The 27008-nt window shown below is 44.7% G+C and overlaps 1 protein-coding gene across 1 annotated transcript in view; it reads left to right on the forward strand.

Moving 5' to 3' along the window:
- The window catches only part of KCNQ1 (potassium voltage-gated channel subfamily Q member 1), a 44904-nt gene extending 19849 nt beyond the window's left edge, over positions 1-25055 (forward strand). Inside the window, exons 2-16 of the mRNA XM_075280831.1 lie at positions 10737-10827; positions 14176-14302; positions 14655-14733; positions 16575-16671; positions 16762-16902; positions 18426-18536; positions 19061-19156; positions 19525-19647; positions 20177-20315; positions 20750-20873; positions 20972-21047; positions 21708-21802; positions 22601-22647; positions 23160-23221; positions 24621-25055. Coding sequence (XP_075136932.1) covers positions 10737-10827; positions 14176-14302; positions 14655-14733; positions 16575-16671; positions 16762-16902; positions 18426-18536; positions 19061-19156; positions 19525-19647; positions 20177-20315; positions 20750-20873; positions 20972-21047; positions 21708-21802; positions 22601-22647; positions 23160-23221; positions 24621-24824 — 1612 coding nt within the window. The 3' untranslated portion in view covers positions 24825-25055. The remainder of the gene's footprint in view (positions 1-10736; positions 10828-14175; positions 14303-14654; positions 14734-16574; positions 16672-16761; positions 16903-18425; positions 18537-19060; positions 19157-19524; positions 19648-20176; positions 20316-20749; positions 20874-20971; positions 21048-21707; positions 21803-22600; positions 22648-23159; positions 23222-24620) is intronic.
- Positions 25056-27008: the final 1953 nt, after the last annotated feature.

Here is a 27008-nt window from a genome sequence, read left to right on the forward strand (position 1 = left end):
CTGCGGCCTGCCTAGGGCGGATTGTGCAAGACTAACACAAGGTGGTGAAGATCCCCAGAATACGTAAAGGGAATGGCGGCCGGTGACTGCTGTCAAGATATGATCCAGGGCAAGAATATGTAAATGGGGGGCAATACATGTTCCTCTAGCGCCACCTTTTGAAGGAAACTTCCTATAGATCAATACCTGTATCCATGAAGCCTACTGCCATGACTATGCATTATATACATACCAGAATATCTCCTCCAAAAGGATAATAGACCCCCTTAAGTGTCAAGCAGGGTACGGGTGACTAGTTGAGAGGCCACAGATGTGAGTCAGGAGGGGTACTATGTCTCCTAAAGGATATGTGAGAGAAGAAAAGCCGAGCTATGTCATCAGCCTCGGACTGATCCACAGAGGAACAAGCCCCATAGATCAGGTTAGGCCCCTCGGCCCCCGAGTGGTCCACAACATAATGGACTGACTGTGCTACCGATATACGGGGGGCATCTAAGACAACCTGTGTGTGCCTGTAATAAAGTGGGTAGACTGGATCTCCAGGCAGAGGCTGGAGGTGCCGCCTTGGTGTCACTGCCAGGCCCCACTACCAATCTTCCTGCACCATTGCACAGAGGGCCCCCAATCTAAGATCCAATCTTTAGGCTCCCAAGTAGTCCGGCTGCACAAAGTGTGTTGACTTCGTTTTACAAACTTGGATTGGGAGATGGCTAAAATCTTCATATAACTGGACAATGGCCCCCAGAGTAAATTTTACTAGTGGGCTCTTGGCACCATAGTCTGTCATTGATGCCAATAAGCGGAGCAGAAAGCAGAGTAAACCCTGGCAGGACTCCTAGGAGAGGTAATGAGTCCTGGTTACCCTGTCCAAATAGACCGTGTAGATGTCAATCAATGTGTATGGGCAGGGTAAGTAGGACTCTCATGGGCTCTCCTAGGAGTCCTGTCAGATTACTCAGGGTTCCTTTAAGTAAAAAGCAATGAGGTGAACGTTGGACACTAAAACCACCATCAGGTTCTTCATATTCACCGAGAGGAGTCTGCCGGGGAAGTGGATTACTAGAATGGATGGGCCTTGGTGATCTTCTCAGTGACATATTCCTTCATAAGTCTAAGATTTGCTGGTTATGTCATCATTGAATGGAAGTAACTGTATATTGGGGAGATCCTGGAATCTATAAGGTGAAACCTGAAGACCCTGGTGGTCCGTAGTGATCCTCTGGTGGTCCGTGTGATCCTCTGGTGGTCCGTGTGATCCTCTGGTGGTCCATGTGATCCTCTGGTGGACTTAGTGTTTGGGCCACCTCTTAGTGAAGTCCTCTCTGACCTAGATGGAACACAGTCACCATAGGAGTAAGGTTGAGTCATTCACTTCATGGGGATTTTACTTGGTGACTTGTGGAAATTCCAGAACTAAAAAATGACAATAATTTTAGACCCAAAAAATTTGTAGACAATTTCTACGTTCCAAGAAAAACCTTTTACGATCGCCTCGAGCTTCTGAGCAGCTGTGACAATCCTGACGTGCTGGACATGAAGGCTTAGAAGTTTTTTTTTGGTTTCTTCTTCATTTCATTGCCAGTACATAATTTCATCAGTATTCACCAGAGGGAATTAGTCAGTTATTCCGCAGCCGGACACGTGTGACATTTCAGAGAGCGTCCGCACCGCGCGGCCCAGAATAGCTTCCTGCCACTTCATAACTGCTCGCTCTCTGCCAAGCGGGTTGCAGAGGTTGTCTGTCTGTACATTGCAAACAGACGATAACTTGTTGAGAAACATGTAAGCCAAGGGCGGGGACACTAAAAAGTCATAGGGTGACTGATCCCCCACCGGGAGGGAGTGCAATGGGAAGGAGGGATTGTGGGGGGGCACCGAGGCTGTCCTTCAATCTGTTACCACCAGAATGTGTTATGTAACATTCCAAATGATTGGAAACAATGGAAGAAACAATGTATATAATGGAATACAACCCAATATAAAATACTACCCTAGGACATAATATGACAGGACACCGGACACTCTGAGAGTCTACAGGACTATTCTCTTATGGGCATGGGGAACATCAACTCTCCTTGACCGATGATGATGGTGGAAAGAAGTTCTGAGCGAGTTGAATCTCAACACCTGATCCTATGGATATGTTTCATGTATATGCCAGTGTAGACATCAAGTACAGTGTATGAGTAGCCTAACCTATGTACCGGCATATGAGGATAGGATCTTAGCAGGTTGTTTCCACCATCTTGGACAACTAAGCCCAGATCTTCTGCTCGGGTAAGCTTGCTCCAATCCTTCTCTCTCTTCATTCTTACTTTGCAGCATTTTCCCTACACCTGCCTAAAACTTTTGCCCAGTACTATACATTTATGTCCTAGCTTCTGAGATTTACAACTTACTTTTTCGGCAGGCTCAGGTGGCTTCAGTGGAGGACCATGGGTGGTCTCTGGGTGAAGCGTCCAAAAGGTCCTGCAGAAGTCAACCCCATTTGGCGATTTTGTTGTAGCCATTGACTTGCCGTCAGGCTCTGCTGCTATATACTGTGTATACAAGGATTGGGTGGTTGTTGCTAGTATACATCTTCTCCATAAGTGGATGGTGGACTCTCAGAATTGTTTCCTCTGGTCGGTCGGAGCCCCTCCGCATCCTTGAGCCACATTCCTACTTTCTCGAGTTTCCGAGACCTCATTCAGCCGCTTTATTAAACATTTACTCATCGCAACACCGCACAAGGGACTTTGTTTACTTGGAACTTTTGTCGATTCAACATATTTCCAGGATCAACATTAAAGCGGGATTAAGTTCTTAAGTCAGATGTTTATAAACTATTAGTAGTAAACGCCATTGTTGTTGTGTGGGGGGAGGGAATCTTTAGCCCCTTTTGTTATGTAAAATGTAACGACGTTCCTACCCGAGATGGATACATTTGTAACACTCTATGAAATATATATATGGCACCATCTTCATGTACCGATCCTGAAGTCTATGAACAACATTCTGACAATGACCCTCTCACCCCCTCCCCCTTCACGTCTCCTTGCCAAAATATTTGTGCATTAATCCAACAGTGTAAATGTATTCATTGGCCGTTCTCCAAACCTGGCCGGGGCTTGACCATAGAGCGAGGGAGTGGAGGAACAGACTACGCAAGGTTGGAACTAGTATCATTATTTTGCAAAGTTGTTACATTTTTTATTTTTTTTAAACAACTTGATGTTCCCATTACAAGTCCTGTAGGAATTACATCGGGCAATTATTGCTACTGAACCTGTAATCTATGGCCCTTATAATTAATGTTTGGATGAATCGAGTACAAAATAATTACTAAGATTATTCATTATTATTCAGGGGCGGAAGTGCAACAGTAACATTCGCTTAACGAAACGATATAAATCATTAACATAATTACTTGTTACGCCCCTTCTAAGGTTTACCTGGTCTGTTGTGTCTTTACATGACTTGTCTTCATTGCAGTGTTGGTGCTGAGCCGCGTACATGTAGGCAACTGGCGTTGGTTTTGGTTTGCTGGGCCTAGGCCACCCCTTTCTCCCGGGGCACCCAGTTCCGGTGGCACACCCTTCTCCCCCTCTCATGGTGGCCCCCGCACCCATCTCCGGCCCCCCCTCCACAGCAACCCCTGTCCACCCTCGGCCTCAACACTGACCTCCGCCCCCCCTCACATGGCACCCCCCCTTACCCACCTCCAGCCCCCCCACCCACAGCAACCCCCGTCCGCCCTCGGCCTCGACACCAACCTCCGCTTCCCCCCTACCCACCTGGCCTCCCTTCCCACGGTGACCCCTGCGCCTACCTCCAGGCCCCCCTCCTGTGGACCCCTCCCCCCCATGGTGGCCACCACCAATACATCAGGCGTGCAGCTGGAAACTCAGGCAGTATGTGCGGTCCTTTCCTGAGTGAGTGAGCGCCGCCATCTTCTTTAGCTTGCAGCCCGACCGATAGCTCCGCCCACACTGCAGCGTGAACCAATACGGTGACTTCTTAAGGGCCTGGGATGACGTCATCTCAGGTCCTCAAGTGGAAACCAGAGTGAATATCGGCGTAATTTACCGTGAATTGTGGTGGGGTAGGGCTCTACAAAGTAGCCTATGTTTCAATCCGGGACCCAAGGTAAGTATATGCAAAATTTCACGCAAATCGGTTTGGTCGTTTAGGCGTGATTAGGGAACAAACATCCAAACACCCATGATGGGCTCACAAGCCACTTTAAAGCCCTTGACTATCTATGGGTCTATTGACATGAAGCCTGATTGATAAGACTTGAGTGGCCTCCTCCATGGTGCAGGGATCATCAGACTGGCATACTAAGCGCTGGTCTTCATACCCCCCTTGTTGCATAGCCATGTCTCGCCATCCACAGAGATGTTCTTCTTTCTCCCAGACTGATGGAGGTCTCGGGGTGTCCCTCCATTATCTCAGAATACCTTCATCTGGTAGTTCACCAATATAACAACATCTTGGACGTATCTTCTCGTGTCTCGTATCCGCTCTTCCTGCTGAGTTACTCTTAGTTACAGTAATGGTCTTGCTTGTGGCTTTTGATCTTCTCTTTGTTCAGGGTTGTTACATGGATGACGGATGTTATGTCCATTATGGTGACTTCATGGATACCAGATGTCGCCAACAAAAGACCTAGAATGTGCTAATTCCCTGCCATCTGTGGCCTGACACATTATTGTAGGAGCATCAGAAGCTTCATGTTTGATTTATGGCTCTTTGTCACGTTATTCCTTTCAACACCTGAAATGAGGATTATGTCACATGACGCTGCCGGGGCTCAACGTAGCGAGTGATATAATAGGGAATTGTGTAACAAGTCACTTTCACCTCCCTCTAATACAGCCATGTAATGCTCTATATACTCTCACATAGTAACCTCCTCATGGGATAGTAAATGGGATTTACCATGAACAGAAACCAGATTCTCATTTGTAGACAATTAAAAGTTGACATTTTTGCAAATATAAATAACTTAAACATTTGTAGAGTTTTAAAGATTTTCTTGATCATTTCAGTGGCGACATCTTGTTTGGTTGATTGTGGATACGACCATGAATGCATGATGTCCTTATTGTGGTCAGGTTATCTTCTCATACATGTAGTGTCCTCCTGATAACCAGCCATGATGTCCTTATTGTGGTCAGATTATCTTCTCATACATGTAGTGTCCTCCTGATAACCAGCCATGATGTCCTTATTGTGGTCAGGTTATCTTCTCATACATGTAGTGTCCTCCTGATAACCAGCCATGATGTCCTTATTGTGGTCAGGTTATCTTCTCATACATGTAGTGTCCTCCTGATAACCAGCCATGATGTCCTTATTGTGGTCGGGTTATCTTCTCATACATGTAGTGTCCTCCTGATAACCAGCCATGATGTCCTTATTGTGGTCGGGTTATCTTCTCATACATGTAGTGTCCTCCTGATAACCAGCCATGATGTCCTTATTGTGGTCGGGTTATCTTCTCATACATGTAGTGTCCTCCTGATAACCAGCCATGATGTCCTTATTGTGGTCAGGTTATCTTCTCATACATGTAGTGTCCTCCTGATAACCAGCCATGATGTCCTTATTGTGGTCAGGTTATCTTCTCATACATGTAGTGTCCTCCTGATAACCAGCCATGATGTCCTTATTGTGGTCAGGTTATCTTCTCATACATGTAGTGTCCTCCTGATAACCAGCCATGATGTCCTTATTGTGGTCAGGTTATCTTCTCATACATGTAGTGTCCTCCTGATAACCATCCATGATCATGGTCAGTACATCACACATGATGGTCATTGGGACTCCTCTGATCCTATAGATGTTTATGGCAGTAATACCAGAACTCTCCATCTCCATTGTAGTAATAGACGCGGTTTTCCAGTCTACATTTCATGAGTTATCTGTTCAATGTTCTTGGTAGTTTTGATGTAACTTCATTCATTCACTTCTTAGGAAACGCGGAGACGTCAGCAGGCCGGGGGTTTAATCTTATTTTTCAGATAGTGAAAAAATGTGATTTGAGATTCCACATGCGGCTTGAGTCAGATTAAAGTTTGCAAACAAAAATGTTCTAGATGTGACCTTGGAATAAAAACTTGTTATTAAGGATATTTTGGCCGCCAGAAGTTTTCTTCTATCCACAGCACTGGGGGCTGCTTTCTTATTGTGGGGTCCGACCACTGGGAGCCTCCGTGGTCACAAGAATGGGGGATCCTGTGTTGAATGGGCCGAGTGGTCAGAAGTGGGAGGGCTAATGCCAACTAGAGACGGGCGGACAGGTTTGTCCTGAGCCAGGTTTTGACCAGAATATTCCAATTTGTTAATATCTGTAGCAATTGTGCAATGAAATGTAGAGGCTGCAGAAATGGATCCCTGTCGGGGTAACCGGATAGGACACCGTTACGTTCTAGTTCTGATTGCTTTATTCTGGTTTTTGGTAACAGGATGGTGAGAACTGAAGACACAAAACCTGTCGCCTGGGGAAAGATTAAGTGGAATTATTTAGTATTTGCTTGCGACAGTGTTTAAACCTGTTCGGCAAGAAATAAGTGGAGTTTCCAGAGCCCTTATGTGTGTAGATGTGTCTGGAAAAACTCACGTTTTTTTTCTTAAATGTTTTTCATGACCCCTCCATATGATTGTAATGCCCTCATGACCGATTTATTTGGGCTCATACAAGGTCCATACGGTACCACCTTATGCCTCCAGAATGATATGACTATATTGGGTGAGTTCATGGTGGAATCCATGAGAACGAAGATATCGGGGCAGATTTACTGATGTGTTTGCAGTGAGCACACGGCATCATGGATTTGTTGCATTTCTTGTGCACAATGTTGCATCTGGTTTTAGATTAGGTGGACAAGGGGACAATGATTGGGATTAGAAGGTGCATGGCTTAGAATATGATGGATCTGGAATGAGTTGGGGAGAAGACTCAGAATCCACGTCAGGAAACATTTGTCACTTTTCGTTGGCGCAAACATTTAGCCCCATAAACTCTTTGTTTGGAACACTGTGTCGTGTGACTCTAGCCCAAGCGTGCGATTCTACGTGTTGACTCCCCCCGCTACTACGTATACAATCTTTGCATCCTGAGGTTCCCTTACAGACCTCCGCCTTCCATATCGATGTCCTCCTTTCCGAATATGTCATCATTACTGGACACATGCGATTTCTCTCGGAAAGACACTCAGCAGAGAGACCTGTTCTTTCCACAAGCCATTTAGTGGATGTTACAGACACCTTCTAAATATGTTTGATCAAGTGGCTTCTTAATCTCAAGGGATTTGGACTGTTCCAGAAGTGAGCATTTTATAATTGCTAACAGGTTATCTCCATGTTTTTGGCATCTGAGTTCCCTTCACTTCTTGACCTGATGAAGAGCGCGGTTGCGTTGCACCGTATTCAAAAGTGACAAAAATTTGACACTTGTAGCAATTGGTTCATTCCATTCTATTATTGGTAACGGGTTTATTTATGCAAGAAAGTATTGGAGCCGATCGTCTGTGAGAGGGTAAAAGATGAGGCTAAACCTACTTATCTATATGCCAGGGAACCCATGGGGAAGATGGAGATTAGGCTAGAGTCACATCTGAGTCTTTGCCCAATGTGCGGATGTGAATGTAGTTATTGGTTGTCCTAATTTGTTATAAAGAGAACTTCAAGCTCACAAGGGGCTCACAAACAACACTGTCCCATAGAGCTCACACTCTACATCTGTCTTTAGTAGTGTCCCGTGTCCGCTCGGTACTTGCCTATTATTTTTGCATTCTTTGCTATGTCTGGATTTCTTTCTATATTTTTAGTAGTTCACATGAAACGGACATAAATCTAAAACTAGTTCTCGCTGCCCGAAACTTGATCTTTTGCAATCTGCGAGTCTGATTTATTACCGAGTTGTCTGAATGGTTGTCGTCCTATATATATTCTTTACTGCACAACCTATGAATAGATGAGGTGTGTGCCATGCCGAGCTTGTCCAGCAATGGCTTATGGACTGGGGAAGGGTCTCGGAGCCCCCTTATAGATAACATGCAGAGGCTCCGCCCCCATAGAAACCACAGTGTTACCGCCCACTTGGCTAATAGTAGACTCTAATTTGCTTCCACACAAAGGGCTTATAACGTTGGAATGGCTGAACGGATTTGGATTAACAAAAACCATAATGTTCTGGGTGACGCCGCCGATCACGTGACATGTATGACATTGGGCTTTTCAGACCGTGTGATGATCAATTTTGAGTTAATAGAGTATATACAATAGGTTCTCTACACAGGACAGCCATGCAGGGGTTAATACGGTTACTCATCATCGGAGGGGTTGCAGAAGTCGTCTCACAAAACGGTGAACGGGAACGAAGAAGCCTAAGCCCCCAATGTGTCCCCTCGTCATCAGATACTTTGTTGCCACTCTGAGGAAGACTTTTCCAGATCCGTCTCTGGTTTTTATGTTCTCCCTGTAAATACAGTAATTTGGGAAGAGATGGACATTAGACACGTCCATGCGTCACCCCGCACCACCCGGCGCCTGAAACAATACGGATGTGACCGCCTTCGACATCTTATGACCCCCAAAGCAAAGTGACTCGATCCTGACGATGGTTGTGAAACGCTTGTGCAGAATATGACGGCGTGTCTGACTCTTACAAGGAAGCGCGAGCAGAGAGGGGTGTCCAACGCCAACTGAACGTATCCAAATCCCAGCAGCGACCCTGCCAAAATAAACATCCTAAGGCAACGCTGCAGGTCTAATGGCATCAATTGTGCAAGAGGAGGTCACAGCTGCTGCAGAACAGCTCAGGCGTAAAAATAGAAGCCGGTCGCTCCGTGGAAATGGAAATGACCTTTTTGGCGACTTTTGAGTGTTTAGTTAAACGTGTAACGTGATATTTGTCGACATGTAATGTTGTGTCGCCATGGGGAGTCTGCAAGGACTCGAGGGCTCTAAACAGGTCTCTTGACACGACACAATGCAAATTTTGGAATTTCCTAATCTCACTTAAGAAGGTTCTTTGCCAGGTGGGTGAATGCAAAGCAATGGAGGAATGTAACCGAGAATGTATCAGGCTGCAAGTGAGAATGGGAGCCAAAGGTGAGTGATCAAACTAGTCAGTCGCTAAGATGTAGAAAACCTTGGTTATACAGAGGTGCAGCTCTAGGTGATGACATGTCATGTGCCCGGGGGGAAGGAGACGGATTTGACACCTACAGACCTTCTACCTTGGTCAGGGTATTTGGATATTGAGCAAGTGCACGGAGAACCTAGCGAGGAGTCTGGGCTATAGTCAGGCCTTCTGCTGCTGCATGCTTGATCCAGTTGTTGTGATTGCTTAAAGGGAACTATACAATGCAGTGCAAAAGTTTTAGGCAGGCGTGCTGCAGAAGTGGTCATAGTTTATTTTTGTACAGGAGGAAGTAAATGAATAAAACAAAAAAATGTAAACACCATAAATATCTGGTACTGTATGTTCTATAATGTAGAAGTGAAATACAAGGGCTATAAAGGGCGGAGTGCAGGGAGGATGGGAGTAGTGGTCTCGTTGGCCTGGCTCGGAGGCCTGCAGTGTGGAAGATGGTGGTAGCAGTGTCCCCCGGGGTACTCCCTGTACTGAGCCTGATGGTGGTAGCAGTGTCCCCTGTGGTACTCCCTGTACTGAGCCTGATGGTGGTAGCAGTGTCCCCCGGGGTACTCCCTGTACTGAGCCTGATGGTGGTAGCAGTGTCCCCCGGGGTACTCCCTGTACTGAGCCTGATGGTGGTAGCAGTGTCCCCTGTGGTACTCCCTGTACTGAGCCTGATGGTGGTAGCAGTGTCCCCCGGGGTACTCCCTGTACTGAGCCTGATGGTGGTAGCAGTGTCCCCCGGGGTACTCCCTGTACTGAGCCTGATGGTGGTAGCAGTGTCCCCCGGGGTACTCCCTGTACTGAGCCTGATGGTGGTAGCAGTGTCCCCTGTGGTACTCCCTGTACTGAGCCTGATGGTGGTAGCAGTGTCCCCCGGGGTACTCCCTGTACTGAGCCTGATGGTGGTAGCAGTGTCCACCGGGGTACTCCCTGTACTGAGCCTGATGGTGGTAGCAGTGTCCCCCGGGTTTCTCCCTGTAGTGATGTAACGATGGGTCAGTGGTGTTATCTATATAGGTGTTATCTTCTATTGTAATCCTGTCTGTGCTGTAAAGGAGGTGACTGCTTGGCCAGTTATAAGGCTTAGTGATTAATGTGAAAATTACTGTATTTAGGATAAGGCCCCTCATAGCCAACAAACACTGCAGAAAAAACCCACTGAAATCAGATTCGTGTTTTTTCCTGCAGCATTTCTCATAGTTTGTGCTACTTTTTTCCCCTCTGCTGTTTTTCTTCCCTTATTACATCTATAACCTCTATCTATATCTAGAAATACATTAGGACTTTTCCATCTTTACTACAGAAACGACATCTTAGGTTGTTTTTGGCGCAGAGAACATACATGGTAAATATTACACGTCATCCAACTCGATAGGAAACGTCCGATATAGAAGTGCGGTCACATAAGACTCTTGTAAGAATTGCTGCTGTAACTCGTGAGAAGTAAATGAGACGTAAAGTTACATTTTATGTCTTTGGTATTTTCTCAAGGTCTTGATGATATAAATGTTTGTTTTATGTCCTTATTAGTTACAGAGTAACGGAGAAGGATCTTGGTTCTCGTTTGTTACTTCTGACTTATAGAATTTTCTTCTTCTTGCAGATTCCTTATTGTGCTGATCTGTCTGATCTTCAGTGTCCTGTCTACAATCCAGCAGTATTCCAACCTCGCCACAGAGACCTTGTTTTGGATGGTCGGTAACACGTAAAAGTCATTTATCTGATGCAGATTTCTGAATGTTGTATTGTTAGGAGGTGTTCACACTACTGTTAGACGTCCCGTATTACAGGTTCCATTAAAAGCCGATCAAAAACGGACACATGAACATCCGTCATCAGCCCTGCACTCTGCAGCATTATCTCATTGCCAAAATAACGGATCTGTGACTGATTTGGTGCAAATGGACGTGAACAGACAACAGATCAAATCTCATTGACCTCACTGGGATCTTTGATGGATCCTTTAGTGTCCCCTGATAACATTTTCTCACTGATGCCAACTATGGACAGTAACACCAGTAGTGTGAACACCTTCCTAACCTGTAATTCTTACCTAGTTCTTAGTGTTTGCCAGTCTGAGTCTTGCGTTACATTGTTTCTTTTGATCTCTGAGAATACCGCCGCTAATGAATATCCCCCAAATCGGTGTCACACTCACGAATGCACATGGTGGGTCTGTAATACACGGAATAGATGGCACCCGTGTGCAGTCTGAGATTTCCACGGACTCTATCAATAGAGATGGACCGAGCTGCAAAAACAGAACCGGCTCCTTTTTTTTATGACTTTATGATACAGCCATGTACATCGGGTCATAGACCAAACATACTGACGGGTTCACTCTGAGACTATGCCCCTAGATTAAGATTAATGTTGTGATATAAGAGTTGTCAGATGATGCTTTAGTTGGATTCTATGTGACACAGAATGTTTTTTGTTTGTGTGGACCAGACCATCCCGTGGTCGTCTCCATCTCCTTCCATCACGATCATCCTCTGCCTCATATTTGCCAAATCCACTGGCACCATGCACAGTGATGGTCATTGTATCCGAAAGCTTCTCAGAGCCCTGTAGATGTGACAAGTTTGTCTAAACTCCAGAGGTCTCCTCTTAGTTTCTGGGTCCTCCAAAGCTCTTGGACGAGTTGTCCCATTTCCCCGGCACCACAGAGGACTTCTGGATTGTTGTGCGCCATTACTTATTCTGTGTATGATCACATTCAGACTTGGTAATAAAAATTTAGGAAAACTGCTTGAATGTGGGGTAAGTGGCGGGTTCGTTATAACATTCACTTGCACAAACAACAAAGTAACGTCGTAGATTTCTGTGGGCAAAACTTTTATTTCTGTTTTGAGCTTTTCACGGCATTTACGACGTGTCAAATTTTATTACCACTTTTACATTTACAGCTGAAATTTTCTGAGAAAGATTTTCAATATTCTCCGTATTCTCCAAGCATTGTCTAAGGAACTGACTTCACCATGTCCGGTCTGCTTAGGTTGTGTCATAGCCATCTTTGGAGGATAGAAGGGGGAAGAATTGGGTCTGGACGTGACTTGAGCAATCTGTAGTCCATTGTCTCATCGCTTCTAGTGTCTACAATGTAACAATTCTATCAATAACCTTCTTGGTGTCCCTTGGGAAAGTCTAGGATCTTCACAAATTCCGAGCTTCTCGAGATTGGACATTTTGAGTTAACCGAGCCGAGATTTACTGATCATGGTCGAGAGGAACATCTATCAGCCATTGTCAGGGCAGGTTCTGTAGGAGGGTGGCGATGCCCAAGATGGGGCCTTCCTAGAACCTGCTTGCCATCACGATTCCTATATCATTACTTGACATGGTTTTGGCCGCCGATGGAGTCTCTGTCAGAATAGTAAATGTGACTAGTGAACCGAAGCTTTGTTGAGTTTTGCTTGGTGGTGGATCCTGGACTCATCTGGGACATGTCAGGTCACACCAGCATTTCATCAATGTTTCCTTCAGCCTGCGGAGGTCAGCAGAAAGTGACTACGGCCTGATAAGCCGAGCCGTGACGGAGAGGTTGGCGATCGGTCTTTATTTACATCATGAGGTGTCATTTACATCTCATGTCACAGAAGTCACTAAATTAGGAACCCAAAATAATTTCATGTGGACATTGGCCCTTGATGTCACATTTAATGGTTGTAAAAGAAAAAATATGTTGCTGACGAATTTTTCTGCTACAAAATTGAATTTTATGTTACGAATTTTGTTAATATGGCACATAATGATAAACATTGGCCACCAATGGGGCAACAATTGTTAGAAAATCTGTGCAATCTCTCAACCACTGATTTTGCACAAAAATTGTATCAGAAAGCTTCCTGCTGGAGACACTATTGAGCATTCTATGGCCAATAAGTTGGCCCTTGACTTTGATCGCTGTTGGCCAAGCACTAGATCGGCTGATCTCCTATAAATATACGCGCTCAGTTTGGGATAAGTGTACTTATATTTTCAGTAGTGAGAGGGGAACCAAAGTGGATGTGCCACTAATAAAACCTCTTCCCTATCCACAAGATAGGACGATAAGTCGCGGGTGGTGAATGTGAGACTGGTGGGCAGCCATGGTCAACGCTCCATTCACTTCTAGGGGACTTGTGAGACTGATGTAAATGGAGACCTGGCCATACAAGCACTACAGTACTCCATGCACATGGGGCGATCAGAGGAACTTTCTCTGTTCTGTCTGTTGGTGGTACAACCCCTTTTTAGTGAGTTGTTCAAGACTTACCTTAGGCTGGGGCAATAGTTTGAGATTGTTCGGAGTCAAATGAATGGCAACTGACTAGAATAGCAGTGCGGAGTCGTCTACTTCCGGGTCCCCAGAAGTCAAATTGGACAATCCCTTTAAGCTGCTGTCGGACTCCTCAGCCGGTGGCTTATCTGTCTTGGGAACAAAGTGTTCGGCGTTTTGAAATCCATTGAAATCCATTATAATCAATTCTTCCACCCCTAAACGTCATCCGACGTGAGTAGAGTCGGCTCACGTCCATACACATGAGATAATCTTGGATATCGGCTGGTTTCACTTCCCTTATATGTCCCTGGGCACTTTCAGATGGGTTCGGCCAAGGAATCTTACCTGGGGGACCTGTAAATGTAATCGCTATAAGAGAATAAGAGCCTCCTAATAGTTCGATGACTTTTATGTATAATGGTATGACCAAGTCTGGAAATTCTTACCTTTAGTCTTTAGATTGGTCCATTGTAGGTAATAGGAGTTGGCCAGGATTTTTAGTTTTATGGCCTGTCCTTGGGGTAGGTCATAAAGATCTGATTAATGGCAGGACCCCATGTGGTCTTTGGGTGTTCATGGCCATGTCTGATGCCTTTACTATACACCGCACAGAGGCGGCAGTAGTTGGCTCCATGCCCATGTAGTGACCAGATGTCTCCCATTGACTGAAAAACAAAAAATTCCTGGCCAACCCCTTTGTTACTGGTTCCTGTATTGTGGGATGGCCCGGATCTGTTCCTCTTCTATCTGACTACTAACCTATTTGTCTGACTTACAGGAGATTGTGCTGGTGGTTTTCTTTGGAGCAGAATATGTTGTCAGATTGTGGTCGGCCGGTTGTCGAAGCAAATACGTGGGAATCTGGGGAAGACTGCGCTTCGCTAGGAAACCTATATCCGTTATAGGTACGTGGGCACATTATTCTTTCGTCAAAGGGGTTTTCCAGGAGTTGAACAAATTAAGGAAAAGGTCCAAAATTTGGAAGATCATTCGCGTCAATGAGACAGATTTTCAAAAGCAGAAAATTCTGCAGGGTGTGAAGGCAAAAAAAAAAGCCTGGACCATGCCTTTAAAGATCAGCAGGGATCGGACACCTCGGCCCCCAACTGATCAGGTGTTTGCAGGGAGCGCAATGTCTTCAGTGTCCCAGTTCAATTTAATAGGACTGGGTTGCGATCAGGCCCGGTGACCAAACATTGTGACGTTCTGTAAAGTGTAACATTGTATCCTTAATAAGAACTTGTTTTCTTGTTGCAGATTTAATTGTTGTCGTGGCGTCCGTCATAGTCCTTTGCGTGGGATCCAATGGACAGGTGTTCGCAACATCAGCAATAAGGTAACGTCTGGTCTGTAAGCATCTTCTATAAGGTGAACCTACATCTGTGGACTTTACTAGGTTATAGAAGACATTGCACTTTATAGCCATGTCTTACACTGCAGCTCCTCTTGATAAGAATGGCCGCCATGTACAAGCACAAGCCCAGCACCATATTACCCAGATCTCCATTACAGTAGAACCGTATATGTGTGTATATATATATATATACAGTCCTATGAAAAAGTTTGGGCACCCCTATTAATCTTAATCATTTTTAGTTCTAAATATTTTGGTGTTTGCAGCAGCCATTTCAGTTTGATATATCTAATAACTGATGGACACAGTAATATTTCAGGATTGAAATGAGGTTTATTGTACTAACAGAAAATGCGCAGTATGCATTAAACCAAAGTTTGACCGGTGCAAAAGTATGGGCACCTCAACAGAAAAGTGCCAGTAATATTTAGTAGATCCTCCTTTTGCAAAGATAACAGCCTCTAGTCGCTTCCTGTAGCTTTTAATCAGTTCCTGGATCCTGGATAAAGGTATTTTGGACAAACAATTCAAGTTCAGTTAAGTTAGATGGTCGCCGAGCATGGACAGCCCGCTTCCAATCATCCCACAGATGTTCAATGATATTCAGGTCTGGGGACTGGGATGGCCATTCCAGAACATTGTAATTGTTCCTCTGCATGAATGCCTGAGGATTTGGAGCGGTGTTTTGGATCATTGTCTTGCTGAAATATCCATCCCCGGCGTAACTTCAACTTCGTCACTGATTCTTGAACATTATTCTCAAGAATCTGCTGATACTGAGTGGAATCCATGCGACCCTCAACTTTAACAAGATTCCCGGTGCCGGCATTGGCCACACAGCCCCAAAGCATGATGGAACCTCCACCAAATTTTACAGTGGGTAGCATGTGTTTTTCTTGGAATGCTGTTTCTTTTTGGACGCCATGCATAACGCCTTTTTTTATAACCAAACAACTCAATTTTTGTTTCCAAAATGAAGCTGCCTTGTCCAAATGTGCTTTTTCATACCTCAGGCAACTCTATTTGTGGCGTACGTGCAGAAACGGCTTCTTTCTCATCACTCTCCCATACAGCTTCTATTTGTGCAATGTGCGCTGTATAGTTGACCGATGCACAGTGACACCATCTGCAGCAAGATGATGCTGCAGCTCTTTGGAGGTGGTCTGTGGATTGTCCTTGACTGTTCTCACCATTCTTCTTCTCTGCCTTTCTGATATTTTTCTTGGCCTGCCACTTCTGGGCTTAACAAGAACTGTCCCTGTGGTCTTCCATTTCCTTACTATGTTCCTCACAGTGGAAACTGACAGGTTAAATCTCTGAGACAACGTTTTGTATCCTTCCCCTGAACAACTATGTTGAACAATCTTTGTTTTCAGATCATTTGAGAGCGGGCTGTCCATGCTCGGCGACCATCAAACTTAACTGAACTTGAATTGTTTTGTAGAAAGAAATGGTCCAAAATCCCTTCATCCAGGATCCAGGAACTGATTAAAAGCTACAGGAAGCGACTAGAGGCTGTTATCTTTGCAAAAGGAGGATCTACTAAATATTAATGTCACTTTTCTGTTGAGGTGCCCATACTTTTGCACCGGTCAAATTTTGGTTTAATGCATATTGCGCATTTTCTGTTAGTACAATAAACCTCATTTCAATCCTGAAATATTACTGTGTCCATCAGTTATTAGATATATCAAACTGAAATGGCTGTTGCAAACACCAAAATATTTAGAACTAAAAATGATTAAGATTAATAGGGGTGCCCAAACTTTTTCATAGGACTGTATATATATATATAATGTAATGTGTATCTTTGATTCCTCCAGGGGAATCCGATTTTTGCAGATCTTACGTATGTTACATGTGGACCGTCAAGGAGGAACGTGGCGATTACTTGGGTCGGTGGTTTTCATCCATAGACAGGTAGGTTTGTACATAAATAGGATGAATTCTGTAGAATATATAAGTGTATTGGCGATGAATGTCGTGTCTAATGTGCGGCTTCTCTTCCAGGAATTGATCACCACTCTGTACATCGGATTCCTTGGCTTAATTTTCTCTTCCTACTTTGTGTACTTGGCTGAGAAAGACGCCGTTGATGGATCTGGAGAATATCAGTTTGGCAGCTATGCCGATGCCCTGTGGTGGGGAGTCGTAAGTAAAGATGATGGCAAATACTTTAGTGATGACGTCTAAATATTCATCTTCTTCTACCTATGGGGGTGCGAAGCTGCTTTAGATCCGAGGTCCTAATACAACACGAAATCTCTCCAGAAGACTCTTCACCATCTTATCCAGACCAAATTTCCAGTTCTGCTCTATAATATATACTGGCCATCTTCTTTGAGACAATCACCCACCTAGAAGATAACTTTATAAGAGAATCTCGGGGGGGTTGTTACAAAAAGGCTCAAAAGTACTAATATAGAGGGTTGTCCGAGCCTCAGGTATGATGGATACTGATGAGGTCTCCACAGGATGGGTGATACATTGTTACCCCAGGATAGGTGATACATTGTTACCCCAGGATAGGTGATACGCTGATACCCCAGGATAGGTGATACGCTGATACCCCAGGATAGGTGATACGCTGATACCCCAGGATAGGTGATACGCTGATACCCCAGGATAGGTGATACGCTGATACCCCAGGATAGGTGATACGCTGATACCCCAGGATAGGTGATACGCTGATACCCCAGGATAGGTGATACGCTGATACCCCAGGATAGGTGATACACTGATACCCCAGGATAGGTGATACGCTGATACCCCAGGATAGGTGATACACTGATACCCCAGGATAGGTGATACACTGATACCCCAGGATAGGCGATACATTGATACCCCAGGATAGGTGACACATTGATACCTCAGGATAGGTGATACCCCAGGATAGGTTATACACTGATACCCCAGGATTGGTGATACATTGTTACCCCAGGATAGGTGATACACTGATACCCCAGGATAGGCGATACATTGATACCCCAGGATAGGTGACACATTGATACCTCAGGATAGGTGATACCCCAGGATAGGTTATACACTGATACCCCAGGATTGGTGATACATTGTTACCCCAGGATAGGTGATACACTGATACCCCAGGATAGGTGATACACTGATACCCCAGGATAGGTGATACACTGATACCCCAGGACAGGTGATACATTGATACCCCAGGATAGGCGATACATTGTTACCCCAGGATAGGTGATACACTGATACCCCAGGACAGGTGATACATTGATACCCCAGGATAGGTGATATACTGTTACCCCAGGACAGGTGATACATTGATACCCCAGGATAGGTGATACATTGTACAGAGAGCTAGTACCAGGGATCAGGCATCAATTATGGCTTCCAGCAGTGGAATCAGCTGATCGGTGGGGTTGTGATGTCCCTCCGATATGGATCTGATGGCCTATGACATGGGTGGGTCATCCATATACGTTACCCTTGAGTCTTGGGCAACACCTTTAACATTTGGTTTTAAGAGAAATAGTTTCCTTGACTTAAGGTATTGGGCCAGATGACCCCCATAACAATGTGGTCCTCTGTTACGGAGCACTCATCAGTGGTATAGACAAGACGTCTGATGGTCCATCTATGGGTTATCTGGCTTTGTCCGTTGCGTAGATCCCATATAACCACATTTGTCTTCTCTCTAGGTCACGGTAACAACCATTGGTTATGGAGACAAAGTCCCTCAGACATGGATTGGGAAGACAATCGCGTCCTGCTTCTCGGTCTTCGCCATCTCGTTCTTCGCGTTGCCAGCGGTATGAGGTTTTACTTCTTTCAGTACTTACCTGAGAAGTGTACGGCAGATTGAGGTCATGTGGAAATCCTCCTATTTCTTTGCCCAGCTCCAGATCTTTGAGTCTGCAATGCCCAACCCTCTACCAGTGAGCCTAGTCTTCTGCTCCATTTGCCTCTCTGGGGGTAACTAATAGAGGGATGTTACTTCTATCATAGACAAATACCCAACTATGAGAGTGCCCTTATGTGGCCAACCAGGCTCTGCCCCAGACACCTTGGTCATCTTGGACTTGCACATACTAATCTTCCATTATAGACCTGAGACCTGCGGTGGATATTGGGTCCTGCACGCTATTTCCCCTTCATGGTACTTGATCACCTCAGCTCGCCTTGAGCCGATCTAATGATCTGGCATCTTGCTATGATATGAATCCAAGATACGGCTGAGGACCTTCTCTTGTGATACAAGAACTACAATGGTGGCTGCTATATGAAGAGGAGCCAGTTTACCATTCCGCTCATTCTGCTGATTCTTCTTTTCCAGGGTATTCTGGGTTCGGGTTTTGCCTTAAAAGTGCAACAGAAGCAAAGACAGAAACATTTTAACCGTCAGATTCCGGCAGCCGCTTCTCTCATTCAGGTAGCAAATATATGGCGGGTGGTCCATGGTGGATGCGAGGGCTAAAGAAGTCCATTAGTTACAATGAGACCCGTATCGTACAATATCATGTTGGCTTTACATGCAGCAGACTGACCCCACATGCTGTCATTTTGTAGACTTGCCCTTAAATTATTCTCCACCAAAAGTTACCCAACTGTTAAACAAGCCCGAACTGACCTGAGTAGCAGAAAATATTCGGGGTCTTCAATCCCCCACCGATCCTGACAATATTTAGGGGTCTGCTCTGTTTTTGGGATTCCCCATTATTTTTGCTCCATTGGGGAATTGTGTTGACAGATCCGACCTGATGTCTCTGAGATGACTGATGTTGCGTCTTCTGTCTACAGACAGCCTGGAGGTGTTATGCCACGGAAAATCCAGAATCTGTAACGTGGAAAATGTATATCAGGAAGGCGCCGCGAAGTCACCACGTCATGTCCCCAAGCCCAAAACCAAAGAAAACTGTCATGGTAAAGTAACCCGGTTCCTGGTCATTGTATGGATTGCTCAGATTTCATCTAAACGATAAGGAATTGTATTTGATGTATCAGGAATTACTGAGGGATTAAAGGGAGTGCACAAGACCAACATGTCCTGGTATCTCTGGCCAGACTGACGGACAAGGCGGCCATGTAGATACAGATCTGTCCTCTTGGCTACTATATATACCACATAGTGCTTGTGTGTGAACTGCAGCCTTTCCGGATTTTTGCACAATAATATATTGAATTTGTTTATATCCACTGTAATAAAATTGGTGGCCCTTGAATTTTAGATGGTTGTACTGTTGGGACCCCTGTTTTTGCTCACCAGAATCTTTCATAGCAGCGGTTAAAGGGGTTGTCCAGTCTCAGACAAAGTATCCAGAGACAAATGGGATTCATTGTACATTGAAAACTTCTGCAATTTTCCAGTATACATTCTCTATCAAATCCTTCTGGTGTTTTAGATCCCGGCTTGCTCTCCTTCCAATGTTTATATGTATGACTATATTTCTAGGTCAAGAGGAAGAAAATCAGAACTGAGAAGGAGGAAGGAACCACCGAGAAGATGCTAAACATTCCACATATCACATACGACCATGTTACAGATGACCGGAAGAATGATGGCTATTCGGTGGAGGCATATGAGAATACAGGTAATGTGCTAGATATATATATACAGTGCAAACTGCAAATCTGTGATGCATGCAAAGCAGAAATCCCAGGACTGAGGTGTGAGCGAAGCCTTGCCAAATGTTACAATGTTGCAGTTGGTGTTTCCCGGAATCCAGTGCACAATCCAGAATGCAAATCCACAAAGCTAATAAGGAATGCTGGGAGATTTCAGCTCCGAATTTTGGGTCCAGCTCTTGACTATAATATAATCTACAGCACAAGATAAACTTGGTTTGCTTTTTCTGTAAATTAAAGGGGTGGTCACATGACATTCTTGGTTACTTTGCTTATTCGCGCCTATTGCTTAAAAATGTAACCCATTCTATTGGCTTAGAAACAGAAGGGAGGGGGATGGTGACCTGACTACAAAATCATTGTAAAATCTATTAACCCTGTCATGCGTTAACCCTTACAGTAACCAAAAAGACCTTTGGGCTGTTAGATGTCGGCTCGGGACCCTTCATCAGGACAAGCAGTTTCACGGATGATCTTGATATGGAAGGAGATACGTTGTTGACGCCAATCACTCACATATCAGAGTAAGAACTTGTATGTTGGTTTACGGCACACCATTGTAAATGTTTTATCGCCAGCTTTATGGCCATGGATTATAAACCGTCCACTCGTCTTGTCGCAGGCTAAGAGAGCATCACCGAGCGGCAATAAAAGTCATCCGACGAATGCAATATTTTGTGGCGAAGAAAAAGTTCCAGGTGCGTTCCTTCACGTTACGAGAGGATCTGCGGTAAATCAGTAAGGCTTAGACTGGCCAGATGGCTCCTTCAGATGTCTCTTCTGACCCCCTATAAAGAAGTGTCCTCAACTTGGCCTAACATGTGTATTCTACAAAGTGGAGAGGAGTAAGACACTGGCAGATCTCTCTAGAACTGCTCGATCCCGATCTTCTCCAATATCTGTCTTCAAGAGAACAGTGGGTAGACCACTGAATTTTGCAAGTTGGCCAAGATTTATCTAATGTGTATGGCCAATTGGTGGGTCTTCTACTTGGATATCTGTAGAGTTCTCATTCCGTGTTCTTGAGCCTTGACACAAAGTATCTGGATACCCCATCATAGGCTGTAACCATATGTAACGTTGCACAATCGCTCTCGTCTATACGGCCACACATTAGATAACGGATCGCTACAGTCAGAGTCGATCTTTGTAAAGTTATAGATCTAATTTTGTAAGACTTTATTTCTCCGACTCCCTCACCCAGCCTCTGCTTAGAAGTTCTTGTCCTGCGATTTCCCGCCGTTATCTCTTGTGGTTTTAATTACAGACCGGCTCTGATTTTTTACAAGAATTTCCCCATTTCCTCCCCTGACCCTCGTCGCATTGATCACGCCTTGTTTCCTCTTTCTTATTTGCAGCAAGCCAGGAAGCCCTATGATGTACGCGATGTCATTGAGCAATACTCGCAAGGTCATCTTAATCTGATGGTCAGGATCAAGGAGCTGCAGAGAAGGTGCTCAGCAAGTTTCTTCCGTTTTATTAACAGAAGACGTTTCTACTTCTTACAGGGTCACCTTGGTATAAGGTCCTTTCCTGCTGGGAGGGGGGAGGGGAGGGGTGAGAGGTTTTATATACCACGTGTCCTTTTTATATTACACCATTATTAGGATTTTATTTAGTGTGCAGAATATTTTTGGTTCCGTTCACTTGAACAAGGGACATATGGCATTAAAGAGGTTTCACCGGGGGTCTGAATGTCATGTTCCTTAGTGATCAGGAGGTCGGAGAACAAAGTCTGCAGTGTCCTTGTGTGACTCCTATGTGACTCCTGGGATTGTAGTCTCCGTCCACATTGACAACCCCATAAAATGAATGGAGTACCGGTCACACAACGCACTGAGCTCCAGTCACTAAGAGGCTTAGGGGGATTTTTGGTGGGGACCTATCTCCATCAATCAATATCCGTATGTTTCCACCCATATACTGTATATCTCAAAGGTCATGTCCACAGTTTGCCGATTCTGTTGCCTTGACCGTTTTTGCAATCGTGACAACAGGACCAGCGGCCATATTGGTTGTCAATCCACCTTTGCATCGGCTTCTCGTAATCTGATGATCGTTTTCTCTGCATCATCTAATCCATTTGTCATTAGTAGTGAATGTGGAGGTGACAACCAATATGGCCACCCTTCCTGTTAACCATTGCTGGGGCTCTGACCTTGCTGATAGGTGACCAGTCTTCTGAATGCCAATACTGTAACCGGTATTTTATGGAATATTTACTGATTTTATCTCTTCTCCTTTTCTACAGACTGGACCAGTCCTTGGGGAAGCCCTCGCTGTTTCTTTCTGGATCAGGTAACAGACTGAGCTCCGTCCTGTAACGTGGATGTTATAACATTATAAAATCATGGGGGTTATATTATAGACATTACCATTGGCCACAAGTACAGAAGACCAACCCATCACATGCTCCTCTTACCTCTGTATATGGGACTTCTTTCATGTCCGACAAGGCGCAGTTTCCATATTGGATGGCCGATGATGGGATCGGTCGGGCTCTGTTGGCCCTTCCTTAGATGTCTCCATCATTTTGGCAGCGCCTTGTATATCCTTTGAGAGTCTCTGGAATTGCTCCTCGATAGGGCAGAACCTGCGATACCCAACACAGCCTATGGCCCGATGGACGAAAATTCTCACCAGATTCCCACTTTGACTCTTCGCCAAACACTTTGCACTTCCCTGTCCTCCCTGGACACATCGGATGACTCTTTCTGCTTCAGATTTGTTTTGGTGAATGGCAAATGTAAATTGGAACAAATTTTCTCTTTCCTGTTTGTAAACTCTATATCTTTATTGTTATTATCCAGATAAGGTGAAAGATCGAGGAAATAACACGATTGGGTCGAGGCTGAACCGTGTAGAGGACAAGGTAAGAGAAGCAGATAAGGCCGCCGAGTAGATAAGCCGAGATACCAGGCGCTAGTTCACCTTTTAGGACGGAAAAGGAAATCGGATTTCAGCACATTTGTTACATTGAAAGTCATATTGTGTTAGATTTGTTTTACAAAGAGTCTGTTACAATGTTGTTTATTCTATGGCATCTATAAGGTGCACCAATAATACCAAGGTGCCAATGCCAAGGTGCACCAATAATACCAAGGTGCCAATACCAAGGTGCACCAATAATACCAAGGTGCCAATAACAAGGTGCACCAATAATACCAAGGTGCCAATACCAAGGTGCACCAATAATACCAAGGTGCCAATACCAAGGTGCACCAATAATACCAAGGTGCCAATAACAAGGTGCACCAATAATACCTAGGTGCCAATACCAAGGTGTTCCAATAATACCTAGGTGCCAATACCAAGGTGCACCAATAATACCAATGTGCCAATACCAAGGTGCACCAATAATACCTAGGTGCCAATACCAAGGTGCACCAATAATACCAAGGTGAACCAATAATACCAAGGTGCCAATACCAAGGTGCACCAATAATACCAAGGTGCCAATACCAAGGTGCACCAATAATACCAAGGTGCCAATACCAAGGTGCACCAATAATACCAAGGTGCCAATACCAAGGTGCACCAATAATACCAAGGTGCCAATGCCAAGGTGCACCAATAATACCAAGGTGCCAATACCAAGGTGCACCAATAATACCAAGGTGCCAATGCCAAGGTGCACCAATAATACCAAGGTGCCAATGCCAAGGTGCACCAATAATACCAAGGTGCCAATACCAAGGTGCTCCAATAATACCAAGGTGCCAATACCAAGGTGCATCAATAATACCAAGGTGCCAATACCAATACCAAGGTGCACCAATAATAGTAAGAGGTGGAAGAGCCCCAAGACCTCATTGGGAGAGTCTACATTTAGGATCTGATTAGGGGACTATGAACCTGTGTTGTTCAGAAAGTGCGGGGTCTTCTCTAAAGAGAAGTATAAAGGATTGGCTACAGATACAATGTAACTTCTTGACACCCACTGGTTCCACTCTATATAGTATATCTGTCTGTATAACGTGCACGCTCTGTTTACACATATATCCGTTCTCACGACACGCTCTTCTCTCCCTTTCGTCTTTTCTGTTTTTGTTTTTCATTCTTTTCCCCCGTTTTCTCTCTTTTTTTTGGCTCTTGGTTTCTCTCCTTCTCTCTTGTATTCTTCCAGTCCACCCATTTCCAGGATTACGATATTAGATCCCGCTCATGGACAATAGCGGCGCCATATCGTTCTCCTCTTTTGTCCTATATGACACTTGTACAGTATGGAGTAAGATCTTCCCCCGCCTTTAATGGTTTTCTTGTGTTCCTAGGTGACCCAGATGGACCATAAACTCAATCTCATCACCGATATGCTTCACCATCTTGTCTCAAACCAGCAAGGCGTTCAGTCTGCCAGCCGGACCCCTCACCGGAGCAACTCCCTGAACAACGGGAACAACAACCTCTCTAGCAGCACGCTCCCCACCTACGAACAGCTAACCGTGCCAAGACGAAACCAAGACAACATCTCTTGATGAACAGACACATAAAAGTTAAACTGTGGAAATTTTTGGAATTGGTTACCAAAGACACTGGTTCTCAACGCAGATATTCATTACTGTAATGAATGCATTTCTAAGCGGAAAGTAAAATGAATGACGACATATCGTGACTATCCAGTAAGTTTGTGACCCTGTAGGGGGCGCCTTGTCTGTAGATCCTACCAGGGTTCATAGAAGGTTACATGGGACATTGAATCTATATGTATGGGCCATATAGAACCTGGCAGAAAGCCTCTGATACATTGTTATACGTCTCCCCCATTGCGGAGCAGGATCGGCCGCGGGGAGTCTAAGTCATTGGGGTCTTGCTGGAAAGCTGTCAATACGTCCGAACAATTATCCTGATTTTTTTAAAAATTCTATTAAATCCACTTTTTATGTTAATTTTTTTTAATTCAGGACATACGATGATGGTCTTGAGTGAGATAGAAATGAATATTAGACTGTAGACACTTTTTTATACAATGTTGCTTATTTTCCATTTCTCTTTGATTTGTGATCACTTCATGGAATTCTTTTCGACAACAGATACAATGTATCTTCTCGATAACGTTGATCTCCTCTGCACGTCGATCGATTTAAAGCTTAGGTTCACCTTCCACACCATTTTCCAGTCCTATTCTGTCCATGGGCCGATCTGTCCGCGTGTCGATCATTGATCTAGCAGGGCGATCGCTGCTCATTACTGTAAGTAGCCATTGAGTACGTTCAGACATTGAGTCGTTCTTCACTGTACGGTCTGTCTTGTTGTCGGCAGATCCCCAGTTTACATAAGATGTGTAAAAAAAAAATTGTATCGATGATCATTGTCCTGTATAATTGGATTTAATGAATAAGTTACCGGTCCGGAGTTACCGCTGTGGCTGTGCCAATACAATTTGGTGCATTTGGTTTTGGATAAAATGTATTGACTTGCTAGACAGGTGGGCGTGGACGCTTGTAAAAAGGGGGCGTGGTTTATTTGTGCCACAATGTATCAAATGTGTGCCATAAAATTCTGGCCAACTAAAAGGTGATATAAACCTAGGCAGTATAATCTATAATCCAGCATCAGTCACTGTGATAAACCTGGTGTAGTATCAGACTCTCTGCCTAAGTTTCCATTTGCTAACTATTAGTAATTCTGCATAAATTTACATCCAGAGCTTCACTCACAATTCTGCTGGCTGGTACTTGAAATCTGTCGACAGGGCTTTACTGAGGGACGTTCCCTTAACTCCTCTAATGCAATGCACTTTACTGCACTACAGTAAAACCATGATGTGCCTTATGGACCCTGAACCAGCAGAATATCTAATTGTATGCCTGCATGTGAATAAACTGGAAGGACAGATTTGTGACCTTGTTTTGCAGAAAGTTCTGTAAGCTTTCAAAAATTAAAATATAAAAAAAGACCTTATTAATGGGGACCCTTCACCACCGACTCCAGCTCCTTGGATCCTGTAATGGGCCACTCGATGGACTTTGCTCAGGCAGGGCGGGGGCTAGAGAAAATTCACTGCGGTTAGTTCTGTTGTCAGGTAGAAGCTGGACAAGTGGGCGTTACTCTGGGCTCTCTGTTTGGACAATGCTTGAGCGCTCCGAAACCTGCCCCCTTGTCTAGTCCAACCCACTTGCCCTAGAAGAGCATAAGTGGGTACTGAAGATACTCCTCATGAATGGTGGGAGCTAGAGAAAAAAAAATCTCATCTACACCAGAATCAATGGGGCAGCAGGTAACAGAGGATGACGAGCTGGGGAAGGGATGAGAGGTCTGCTGTAGATGTGGAATAAGTTTCGTCTGCGTCGACTGAATTGACCCCAAAACATGACGCACTTCCAGATAAGAAAAGCAAAGTATTGCAAAAAAACATTCTTGTATCTAGATATAAGCGAGACACGTGCGTGAAGGTGACCCTATAGCTGTCTCATATATAAGATTAACGGCAAGAGTCAACCTACAGCAAAGACCTCGGTGACCCTTGGCCAGCTCATGGTTAAAGGGGTTGTGCACCGCCGGTTCCTTCCACTGTGTAGGTGACGTAACCGGCCTCGGCTATCTCAGAATTCATTGCTACGTCCTTCCTAAGCTTTCCTAGGGTATATAGTAGGGGCGTCACTTTGTATTCTTTAGGGTGGTTTTACACACAGCAATTTTTGGAAAACGCCACTGCAGTT

The sequence above is a fragment of the Leptodactylus fuscus genome, chromosome 7 (assembly GCF_031893055.1).
Source record: "Leptodactylus fuscus isolate aLepFus1 chromosome 7, aLepFus1.hap2, whole genome shotgun sequence".
In the NCBI taxonomy this organism is placed as follows: Eukaryota; Metazoa; Chordata; class Amphibia; order Anura; family Leptodactylidae; genus Leptodactylus; species Leptodactylus fuscus.